The sequence below is a fragment of the Atractosteus spatula genome, chromosome 14 (genome assembly GCF_055471065.1).
Source record: "Atractosteus spatula isolate fAtrSpa1 chromosome 14, fAtrSpa1.hap1, whole genome shotgun sequence".
In the NCBI taxonomy this organism is placed as follows: domain Eukaryota; kingdom Metazoa; phylum Chordata; class Actinopteri; order Semionotiformes; family Lepisosteidae; genus Atractosteus; species Atractosteus spatula.
In genome coordinates this window covers 41,078,181-41,090,294 of record NC_142719.1, presented here as the reverse complement: position 1 = coordinate 41,090,294, position 12,114 = coordinate 41,078,181, and the positions used below count along the sequence as shown (strand labels likewise).

Here is a 12,114-nt window from a genome sequence, read left to right as displayed (position 1 = left end):
AGGGCTGAAGGGGTAAAACCTGTGCCACTTCAGGTGTGGAAACATTGTCTAATTGGCAGAACAAAACACCTGCTGTTTTCTGAGGCATAACAAAGCTCTCAGTATTATACCTTACCTGGGCTGTGGATATGAAGCGAATTGTTCGAGTCTGTGTGCGTGCAAACTATAAGCACTAACTTCACGGTGATTTTTCTTTTCTTGTGAACGTTAACAAACAAACACCTAGTGCAACACAGCCAGAGTAAATCTTTTGGATACCGGGACTGTTCTTTCAGAACGGTCAGCTGTTGACTTTAATGTGAATGCTGTCTTCTGGGGACAGAAGGGCACTTGGCCGTGGGACCGGGGAAGAAGCTGGGTTTTTCAGGGTGCTGGGTTAGATGTCTCAGCTCCGTTGTGATCTGTGCTTGCCTTTCCCTGGAACGGCAGGCCCTCGGGCCCTTGTGCTGTCGTTCACAAGCAGGGGCAGCAGCTCCCCCAGGAAACACAGGACCACGCTCTCTTCATAGATGAGGCTGCCTCCCGGGGGCGGGACTGCCTGTCTTTAAGACACACTGGGGGGAACGCTGCGCGTGTGGACGCCCCCGGAGAGGTAGTTAAAGACCGGCGGCCCAAGATCCCCCCTGCTCTTTCTCTCCCGAAGGGCAGGCGCCCGGAGCTGAAAAAAACTCTCCTCCTGCCGGAGCCGGAGCTGCCCGCACGCAGCGGAAAGGTGCGCCCGTCCTGCCCAGCCTCTGCGCTCGCTCGGCCCCTCTGCACCAGCCTCACAGAAGAGCCCTCCCCGGGGTCCTGGCCAGTCACTTCCGCCGCCTTGCCCTCGGCCTCCTCCCCGAAGCTGACCGCCTTTCCTTCCGGGGAACCTTCTGAATCAACACACAGAAAGCAGCAGTCACCTCAACAAAAATAAGGAGCGGCAAACAATTTTTGTTTGATGGAAAATATTTTTAAAAACCTATTATTGCTGTTGTTGTTGTTGTTGTTGTTACTTTCTAGCATATTGTTGGAATTGCTGCTGTGGATTTTTGTACTGCTGCTTTTGCCATTGTACCGTGTTTCTTTTCATTTTCATCCGCGCTCCTTCCCTTCACCCTTTGCAGGTTTAAACCCACAATCGTTATCCGAGCAAATTCTTTGGGTAGAGTTCGGCAGCTTCCCTCTGGAATGTGTTCACAGGCGGCCGCCTGACCTTTACAGAAAGCACGGCGGGTGTGAGACGTAAGTCACGGTTCTGTACCGCCGCTAGAGCAGGGCCTCCCTGTGCCGGCTCCCGGGTCAGGGCAGCGAACAGGTACACGTGTTGAGGAAGAAGGCTCTGGGTCCAGCGCACAGGGTGAAGAACTTGGCTCCCCGTATTTTAAAACCTGTTACAGACAAATGACACACCTTCATCTCACCTGAGAGAATTTCTTAGGTATGACTGGGCAGATATCTAAATTATCTTTCTCTTAGTACAATCTATAGTACGATCCAATTAATGATGAGGTTACAAAGCTCGTATGACTTGTATATACAGTCCTGATTTCCCAGACTGGTTATGAAATCTTGGTAAAAAAAAATCATTCACTGACAGTAGAGAAACCTTTTGCAGATTCTGAATGAAGCACAAAATTGTGAACTTTATGTGAGTGCTGTAAGCCGCCATGTTGTCGCAAACCCCTGGTCTCGCCTTGGGTGAGAGTGAGAGTTCCCACGAATTGTGACGTGAGGCCGCCCTTCCTGTTCACTAGTCACTGTGATGACTAATTTGTGATGCACAAGCAAATAAGGACAGGTTGTGCAGCAGACACTTCACTGCAGAAGTGATCTGTGATCCACCTGCAGAGTTAACAAGTAGTAAAACCGTCTCAAAATCGAGAATTGTTTCGAGAGGATAAAAAGAGATGTATTCACAAGCCTGGTGGTTTACAGTGTCATAAGGCATTGTAGGTTTTGTTGCCTTGTTCTGAGTTGTAGAATATGGCACTGCGCATACCTGGAAATTTTGTCTATTTGGTGTTGTAAATTGGAGGTTTCACAAGCAAATGTGTACATTTTACTTTCGTTGTGGTTTGAAGGGCACTCGTCAACGCTGATTATTTCTAACCCCAGAAATACAAAAATAGCTCTGCGGTCCCCCCTGTAAAATCGTCTAGCCTCTCCGTGGCTGCCTGCTTTGTCTTAATCCAAGTGAAGCAGTGAATTCTGTCTCATTTCTACCCACAATGGACACCGACACAGCCTGCCATGCGCACACATTGTTTTATAACACCCCACTAGGTTCCCAAAGTTATTTTCCAGCTGAGCTTGTCATTTACTGTTCGGGAACGCTCGTGAACAGGTTTCCCTGGTTGGCTGGCCTGTGGCCCTCCTGGCCAGAAGGCGGGATGGTCTTCTTTAAGAGATTAACGCTTTACAGGTTCCAGCTCCATGAAAAAGCATTTAGCCATCTTATAAGAAATATATATCCCGAACACAAAAGTGCCTTCTTAATGAGTATTAAGGGTATTTTTGTCACATTCTCTCCATTCAAATATGAAAAGAAACAGGGAGGGTTACATTTTTCTTAGTCCTCCATGAGCAGAATGGAATTCGGCCTCTTTTCCAGAAGAATTTTCCTTCAGGGATCGAAGACAAGGACCCGGAGGTCTTCTTGACTGGAGCCTCGAGGTTCCCTGACATCTTAAAGAAGAGGAAAGACAGCTCAATTTGCCCTCGGTGTTTCTTCCTCTTCCAGGGCTTCGAAGAAAGTGTAAACCACCTGGGAAAGAAGCAGCAAAGAACGGCTAAGTTTAACTACTGAATTAATATTCCGTGATATGAACATACGCAGGTTGATTTCCCAGACAAGCCAATTATGTTGGACAAGGTCTGGTTTGCCACAGACACCAGCTGATGTAACTTTGGAAAAAAGTCAAAGAATTGTGGCCCAGAACCTCCAGTATACATAATGAGACTGATCCAGACAATGACAGGTTAAATCAAGAAAAATTACACATAGCCTCAGCAAAGATGGAATTAGAATCTAGTTCTCAAAATTAAAAGCCAATTTTTATCCTCTTACAAATTACTTGCTCAAGTGATAAACTGTGAAAATACTCCCTGGCGCTGTATTTAAGATAAGATCACTTTATTAGCCCTGTACAATTCCCTGTATTAGGAATTTGTCTTTTCACAGACCCTTTTCACAGACGTTGCGGGCTCAGAGGAAAACTTACTTGTTGTTCCTCATTAGCTTGTCTTCGTAGAGCCTGCCGATGGAGATGGCCGCTCTGCCCAGGAAGCTGTCGGACGCGCCCCGCGCCGGGCTGTGGTGCATGACCCTCAGGGTCAGCTCGTGCCCCTGGCCGCTCCGCGGGCGCGCGGGCAGCGGGAACGTGACTTCCTCGTGCCACGCGGGCGCGGTGGTGGCCTCCAGCGCGGCCGTGCGGTACTTCGTCTTGCCGAGCTGGATGACCGCGTAGGGGTTGCTGCTCCCGGCCCGGCCCTTGGCCCTCAGACCCCTGGCCCCGTGCACATGCACGGTGACGTGAGTGGGCAGCCATTCGTCGGCAGCTGTCCCCATCCGCCGGCAGAGGACAGGCTTTCCCGCAGGAGCTCGGCCGGTCGCCCTGTCCGGCCGGAGACAACGGAGCGCTGCCATTACGTGCGCTCTGTCTGCGCTGTAAGCCACATGCCCTCGGACATGGGAGCTTGTACGAGCTCTGATTCGTAAGCGCATTTCAGTCTGAAGTGTTTCAAAAAAAGTTAACATTCGTCAAAATTCGCCCATGAGGCACTCAAATCAGGGGGCTGGGGCTGGTTGTGTCTCATGATTACAGTTCTAACTGGAGCAGTCAAGTGTTTAATTAACCTGATTATTTTATTTGAACGCTTTAGGTGTTTTCTTAAGGTCTTTTGCAGCTGAGCACCCAGGGCATTCACCTGGTAGGTCCGATTACCATCTCTGAACACACCGTGTTGCCTGGTTAGTGTAGTATCAGGAGCACTGTATCACAACTATCCAGCTCATTAAAGAATAGACCACCCAAGGAGCTGAGACCTTGATGGGAAAAAACCCTTTTAACTTTGTCTTTGTGAGCAAATAAAAAAAAAAGTAAAGGCAAAACAGGCAGGTAACGCTAAACAGTCAAGTTTAGAATACAAATGTTTTCTTTAAAAATAAAGCAATTAAATATTAAGTCTCAATAGTAGCAGAGGTGTTGACATACCTGTGTTTGACGTTCCCAGCCCTTGTCACACAGTTAAGCTGATGTATTATAGGTCCAGCGATGTCATAGTTATGTCACAAGGGGTGACAGTGCAGCACAGAGCTTGACCCACTACAGGCACCTGGAAAAGATCTATTGTTTTACACTGCACACACATCGATAGACAGGAACCATGTGTTGCAGGTTAATAAATTAAGTGTAAAGTGCAGTTTGGGGGAAACTAGAGGCTTGGAGAACAGTATTTTAGCCTTTATTATTATTATTATTATTATTATTATTATTATTATTATTATTTATAGATAGTACTAAATTATTATTATTAATAATAATAATCTAATGTTTTAAAGTATGTGATGGTTCATTTTATTATTTGATCTTGTTATAGTATTGCTGTATAGCTCAAATCATTGTGAAAGTAGTAGAGATTCTGTTTTGTCACATGCTGATTGGCTCTCCCTGGAATAAAGGTAACGCCCACCTCAGAGCCTCATTGGTCAAGAGCTCACCCGGTTTCCATGGTGATAATCACATGAGAAAGCACATGGCTCCTTGGTCATGTGATGCTGGTCCACTGCAGGGATTCACCCTTCCATCCAAACAACGGTGATTCCTACTTGTGTAGCTGTGTGACGCAACTGAGGTGCCCTCAAAAGTACAACACCAGTGCCTACAGTGCACACTTGAATCCTCAACCTGTTTACAAAGGCTTACCCTCCATGATAAGCTGCCCTCACTTCAACTGGCTCAAGGATCAACATGGTCTGACACCCTCCAATTTCTGGGAATCAGTCCATGATCGAGCTGGACCAACCTGACTTACCAGACATCTCTTCACTTCACGCAGCTACGTCTGGGGCTCACTCTTTCCCATGTGCACTCCCAGCCCTCTGGAGCTCCCTTCCCTGAGACTTTGGGAGGACCCCTGTGACAGACAGGCCTGTCTTCTGTTTAAAAGAGTTAAGCCTTTCTTGTTTGACAAGGCTTGTAAGTGATTTTCTTTCTAATTATGTTTTTTTAAGCTGCGTAAAACTCCTGGAGACATGAATGTGCAGTGTTATAGAAGCCTCTGGTGATGGATTGAGCAATTGTTTACTGTGGATGATCCTCTATTTATACCTTTTTTCCTTGCTTTCTAAAGGAGAGGTGGTGCTGGATGAGGTAACAGGTTTTCTCCATTATAATTTGGGCTGAGACTAAGAGGGGTCTTATTTTTCTCTATACACCCTAAATTGGGGGTCCTGGACCTTGTCCTGAAGGGTCTAGAATCTGCTGTGTTTTGTCCCGACCTGAGGAATCTCATATTTTTAGACCTGCATTAGATTTTTCCTCATGCCTTTTGCAATTGATTACCCAAGAGATTAATTTCATAAAAGGCATGGTTACCTATAACAGAGCCTAGTTATGAGTATGTAATAGGTTTATTCCCTCCTGAAAAGAGAAGAAAGAAAACACAATGTTTCGGCCGTGGAGCCTTCTTCAGGTGTGAGGGTTATGAGTTAGGAGTTATGAGTATTACAGTTATGTGTTTCTTCAAATAATTAGGCCCACTATATGACTGAGACCCAGCCCCCATAAAAAAACAGAAGACACTAGCCCCTCCAGGAACAGGGGTTTGAGACTCTTGCACTAAATTCAGTGTTTAATTGTTTACCTACTGTACAACAGGGGCTCCCACTTATAGTCCTCAGGGTGTCTAAGTCGGTTTTCTATACCTCATTAAATTGCTGGCCGATTATGGCTGTAGAGAAGGGGTTAACTGGTCCAGGTAAATCTCAGCTGGATCCATGTAACACTTCTCCCAAGTGAAGAGCAGCTATAACTTAAGAAGATAAGGAATTAGGAATTTGTCTTTTCGCATACCTTAACTTATTCTCCATGAGACACACAGATAGGGAGAGAAGCTGGGGGTCAGAGCGCAGGGTCAGCCATTTATTCGACGCCCCTGGAGCAGCTGGGGTTAAGGGCCTTGCTCAGGGGCCCAACGGAGTAGGATTCGTCTGCTGGCCGCGGGATATGACCCAGCAACCTTCCAGCCACAGACGCAGATCCTGAGCCACAGAGCTACCACACTGCCCGGGAGACACAGAAAGTCTGAATTTCAGACACCAGGGACAAGAACAGGGAAACACTGACCTTGCAATCTACACTTTGTAACTTATAACCTACACGACATAGTTATACTATAATTCAGTCTTTGACTATAACTAAGATAGTTTTCTTATGCTGAAACTCTGAGAACCATTCAAAATAATGCAATTCGCAGTGGGAATTACCAAACTAAAAATGGATAGAATAACCCCTATTATCACTGATGGGATATGATCCCCTCTTAAAACAACATAAATTTCCAGGACCCAGAACATGGCTCAGCATTTTGGGATAAAATAATATAAGAATTACAAAATAATCTCCATAAGTAATTTTTTGGCAATAACAAGTAAAGTAACTGGATCCATAGCGCAAGCTCTTACAACTTTGTAAGAAGGTGTTTGTGCTAATCAAAATAATAGATGGCTCAAGCTGTTAAGCAACTAGCATAAGTGTTTTTGATATTTAAAGCTTGTTTTTAAAGACATCTGGTTGCTTTGGAGAAATCTGACTGAATAACAAAGCGAGTCTGTACTTGGCCTGCCTAAAGTCACCTGTTAACCCATTTCTGTCACCACAGCAGAGAAGGTGCACACAGCCAAGGTCACGAAACGCTGGAGGTCTTCTGTCTCCCGTTCCATCTGAAATTTTAATGATCTGATGTGTCGCCAATGTGTTCCTGATTTTAACCAAAAATGGTGAAAGATGATTTGTTTTTTTTTTTCTTATCTCTCCAAATGTGATAATAATATTGGACTGCCATTTCCAGCCTCAGCCAATCACAACAGACACACACTCAACCGACGTCCTGGGGGCAGAGGTCATGCTGGCCCTGGCTCTGGTTGACTCCAGTGATGACAGTGCCCCCTAGTGGACACCAGTGGTGGTAATGCCCTCTAGGGTGTGCTGTTTTTGTCCATTGGCAAGATGTTCCCTAAGGTCCCGTTTCTAAGTGAACCAAATATCACGTCTTTATCCTTGGTGCACGTGCTTCAGAGCTGGGTATGCTTATCAACACCCTGTGTGTAGAGCATGGCAGCACAACTCCAGTCCTGCAGGGCCAGATGTCTTCTGGTGTCCCGTCCACCTGAGCCCTTAATTGCTTAATTAGACTCATTACTTCCTTAATTGGGCAAATTCTTGAGAAGCTGGAGATTTCAAGAGACCTAGAAAACAACAGTGTTGAATGGCCGGGAAACCCAGGCAGCCTGGCTGTTGGTTTGTGTGCCCTGCTGGCACTCATTAACAAGTCCTAATGTGTTTTAGATAGAAATATCAAGAGCGTAATTATTGCCTTGTACCAGTGTCTGGTAGTGGTGTGTTGGGCCCAGGTTAGCCGAACAAATATGTCTGAGGTTTGGTGCCCGTGTCAACAAATATAATCACTGGATTTGAAGGTCTCTACCTCCAGAACACCAGCTTTTGAAGTAGGTAGAAACACACTCTGACTTGACTTCCTTCAAAGGTTTTACAACATTTTAAGAAGCCTAAAGAGGAGGCAGCCCAGAACTAATAGGTCACTTGGTAAAATTCTTCCAGTGCCCTGATAAACCATCTGTCTCCAAACAGCACCTCCCCTTGCGATATCCAGTGAGCATCCAGATTTTTCAGTAGGAATGATATGGATAACTGGGATTTCCGGGTTTTGTAATAAATGGAAATGTATTCCATTTTTAATTAAAAAAAAACACAGCAAGACGGATTGAACGACCTTTTACCGTCTCCTTTTTCTTTTCATTCCGCACTCAACATTGACCAGACAGCAGAACAGGTGAATCGTTTTATGTAAGCCAGTTAAGTCTGTTTGTCTTTGTGTTTTGCAGTCAATATAAAATCAGTAGCTCTGTATGCTGCCTTAGCAGCAGGGAAAGAAATGTGGGAGCTATTAGCCTACGCGGGCATATTGTGAAGCGGGTGCCTTTCTCTCAATTTTTTCTCTTCTCTCCTCGGTGCGAGCGGCGCTGCTGGCTCCGCGCGTAACATGTGTGGCGCTTCGGCTCGGCGCCGGGCGCCTGATACCGGAACAATGTTGTTTGTGGTGGATGATGTACAAGTCTCAGACAGAAGAAAGAAGCAAAATGAGCGTTTAGCCATGAGTGTGAATTGCCTTTCGCACTAGACAGATTTTCTGATCCCATTACAGCTCCAGCTAGCATTTTTAGTGCAAATTTAACGGTGCTTGTGTCGATCGCACATGCTCCCCGTGCCTAATGAGCGAGCATTAGCCAAGGGAGTTACCAGTAATTACAGCAAGCGTCAGAATGGAGGACAGATGGCGTGCAAAGAGTCTTACTTATTGTCCCGGCTCGACGAAAGGACTTTGAGCAAACGGGCCTTTTTTATTTATTATCACCGGTTCTGAGTTCGAGGGTTTTTTTTTAAACTAAGACCTCTTGTCATTGACCAGTTTTCCAACGCACATTGCCCTCCAGATCTATGATCGGATTTTTTTTTTAAATTTTTTAATTTTTCAGGTACGGCTACATAGAAGTGGTACTGCCCGTCGCCAGATAAGCTACACTGTTTATTTGTGAAAAGTGAGAATATGAAATGGAAGCATTTTTACTGAGAAGACATTTAACACTTACCAACAGGAAAGAGACAGGCTTGTCTCAGGCATTTGTGTTGTGACACTGTTTTGTAATTAGCAGCAAAACACATTTGTAGGAAGTGAAGTTTTTTTTTTCCCACTTTCTTGATATCAGTACTGAAATAATAATTTATGTTATGTGATTGCAAGTACTGAAAGCTAGGCTATTTGAATGTTGAGCTTTGATTGCACATAATTAGTCTGTGACTTCTCCATATTTTAATGTGTTTTATTAGTGCATTGTTTATGGTAATTTATTGTTTATGTATTCAAGTATCTGCAATGTGTTCTACTTTTTGCCTGTAGAACACTCTGTGAATTTAATGAGGTTTTATTGAATTTCAAGACAAAAAACTATGCTGCAAATCTAGGTAAAACCAATCCAGTTCTCAGTCAGCGCTGAGGATACAATATGAAATGCTCCTGTGTGAAATAGGTAAAGCATATCTACCGAATAAAAAAACAGGTAATCTTCCTTCCTTATCGATCACCCCATTGAAAGAGTGGAAATATCAATATGTCAGGTGGTTAACTGCGTCCACATGCGTAGGCTGCCAAAGAAGGCTCCACAGCCGAAACGTTGTGTTTTCTTTCTTCCCTTTTCTGCAGAGAATAAACCCTTACTTGTCCCTAAATATTCATATGTTTATATGTTAATGCCATCTTCTTATTCCGTTGCCTTGTTGGCAAAATGAGATTTTCTACATAACACTTTTAAATATGCATTACATATCTTAATAATATGGATGTTATTAAAAATACATGCATGTACAAACAAAAATCTGTAATCTGAGCCTGAGCTCAGTGCAGAGGAGAGGCGTGGTGTCGAGCTGAGGTCTCTGAGCTGCAGGTCACTTGCTGACAGCTTCCAGAACAGCGGAGGAGCTGCTATTCTGAGAACACTGTCATAAAACAGGAAATCCAATCAAGGTTGATTTCTATGGCCCCTTTCGTGCAACTTGGCAAGTTGGAAGGGGCTTCCCAATGAAATTCAGACGCGTTCTGTGATTGTGTGCGCGCTCCGGTGAGGTAAGCTGACCCTCCTTTTTTAGACACGATTATGAAGTAACTAGTCAAACCCACAACAGTCCGGGTCGCTAACCCTGGTTTGGACTCAGGTGTAAAACACCAGTAAAACAAACAAAAAAAAAGAAAACATTTAAGCTTTATTAATATGTATTTAATTCTGAATGATCTGACACACCCAAGCACTACTGCAATTTTTTTATTTTGTTCTTCTTCACTGGGGGGAGGAATGTTGGAGGGGGAGGAGATAGATTTTGGGAAAGGATAAAAAATCCCCAAAATGATCTTTATTAACATGTTTTTGGTCATGGGAAAAGTAGATGGCTGTGATCTATGTGTCATAGGTCACAAGAAAGCCAGAGAGAAGCAGACGTTTAACAGTCCCATCAGTGCGATACATACAGTACTGTATTTGTGAGCAGCAGACAAGCTCAGCAGCCATTTCCCGATAAACCCTGGTGGTATGGAAAGAAATCTGCAGGGATCAAGGGTTTGTATCGGAATCTCTATATGATATCAATCTATGGGTACCAAGGGAATTTAGGGACTTGACTTGATGGGGCACACTGTGATAATATTGGGAACCACAACAGAAGCAGAAAGTTCCTTCTGCATGTCTCCCCTGTGGGAGTTGATACAGTTGCTTGTGTCAGTGCTGGAACTGGACCTCTAAGGGAGGCTACGGGAGGTGGGATGGTGTGGTGTTGCCTCCTGTGACTTCCGGAAAGGATGCATTATGCTGCCTGATAACGCATTAAGTGCATTAGGATGCTTAAAAGTACCAAACTACAAGCAATACAGCAAAGTGATTACTGATAATCAGCTGCTCACTCCTAGGACCTGATAATTGATATATTTTTGGATCAAGCAGTGATTTTTTAAAGCACCGCAGCACATCCTAAAAATACCAGCCTCAGCAGCTCCACCGGTCTTTCCCAGCGGAGCCCTCTGCTCCCCTGCGCCGCGAGCTGGAATCGGAGGTGTGAGGAACGCGGCAGGCAGCAGGTAGCCACACGGCCGTCAGAGTCGTCTTTAACAGACTGAGGCAATTAGTCAGTGAGGCTCCAGTGTGCAGCTAACTGGAGGAGTTTTGCTGATTTTTCTTTCTTTTTTCTGCTTCAACACCTTCACACTCTTTCCTTGGGGCTCAGGGGAGGACAGGCTCCCAAAATGCGTCTCCCTACAACTCTTTCTCGCTTTGATTAAAAGGCAAGGAATTTGCAAATTGAGAACTATTTTTAAAGGTCCCACTCCTCCCCCACACCAACCCCACTCCCCACCCCCAGGAAAAGCCTGCAAGCAACTTTACTTTTTTCTATGTTTTTTGTTTTGCTTTACTGAGATTTTTTTCCTGTCAACACAACCTGCTGGCTGTCTGTCTCGTTTCCTGTCTCTTGCACCTGCACAGCCCCGGGGCTTGTCCATCCCCTCTCTCTCTCTTTTCCTCTTTCCTCCCCCTCTCCTCTCTCTCTCTCCTCCTCTGCCTGTCCTGCGCGGCTCAGTGGAGAGCTATCTCGAGAAGATGGCTCTGACCTCGTTTTGTGGTTCTTCTTTCAAGTTCTCAGAGCACTTTGATGATCACACTTGTCACGAGCGCTAATCCTGTTAATTTAACAGGCAGAGGACATTAAATGCGTCTTCCCAGAATTCCTGCATTGTTGCCGTTCATTCCAGCAGGTTTGAGAGAGGGTGTTTGTTGTCTTCGCATCACAAACACGGTTTTAATTAGCTTTCATAAGCTGATGCTGTGGGATGATGAAAAATATTAACACTTATATTTGACAGCAGTCACTAAAGGAGCCCCCCAAAATCTTTGAAATTTTGTCAAAGACGCTAAAAGCTTTGGCTAATTATTTCAGAGATTGATGTAATTTCCTGTGGGTGAACATATTAGATAATACAGAAGTGTAATTTTCCCAGCATTCGTGAAACATGCGTGTGTTGGAATGATGATAAGAAAGGCCCAGGGGTGTAGAGACATTCGAGGGAGAGGAGAAGAAAGAATCAAGAAAGTGTCAGCATGTCCGTCATTACGTCTTGTGATCGGTGCTCAGGAACTCGGCGGTTCCTCTCCTTTTCTGTCTTGTTTGTGCAGACTCATTTGGGACACTGTTGAAAACATCATGCCCTTTTTTTATTCTCCAGGGGCGGACAGATGTCAAATAAGATCTTGCTCCTGCCCCGGGAAAGGGTATTTCACATGAAACATAATTGGTAAATGAA

General features: G+C 44.8%; 1 protein-coding gene across 1 annotated transcript; it reads right to left on the bottom strand.

The window, feature by feature from the left end:
• Positions 1 to 453: 453 nt before the first annotated feature.
• LOC148821365 (uncharacterized) lies at positions 454 to 3,541 on the bottom strand. Its single transcript, XM_088931735.1, has 4 exons — positions 3,195 to 3,541; positions 2,536 to 2,737; positions 1,235 to 1,361; positions 454 to 863 (listed from the first exon to the last, which is right to left on the bottom strand). The coding sequence occupies exons 1-4, from the start codon at positions 3,539 to 3,541 to the stop codon at positions 454 to 456; spliced, it is 1,086 nt and encodes a 361-aa protein (XP_088787861.1).
• Between the last annotated feature and the right edge of the window lie 8,573 nt (positions 3,542 to 12,114).

Coding starts and splice junctions, on each gene's coding strand:
- LOC148821365 (XM_088931735.1), bottom strand. CDS start 3,541: ATGGGGACAGCTGCCGACGAATGGCTGCCCACTCACGTCACCGTGCAT. Junction 2,738..3,194: donor AAGCTAATGAGGAACAACAA/GTAAGTTTTCCT, acceptor CTTCTTTCCCAG/GTGGTTTACACTTTCTTCGA. Junction 1,362..2,535: donor CATGGAGGACTAAGAAAAAT/GTAACCCTCCCT, acceptor TGTCTGTAACAG/GTTTTAAAATACGGGGAGCC.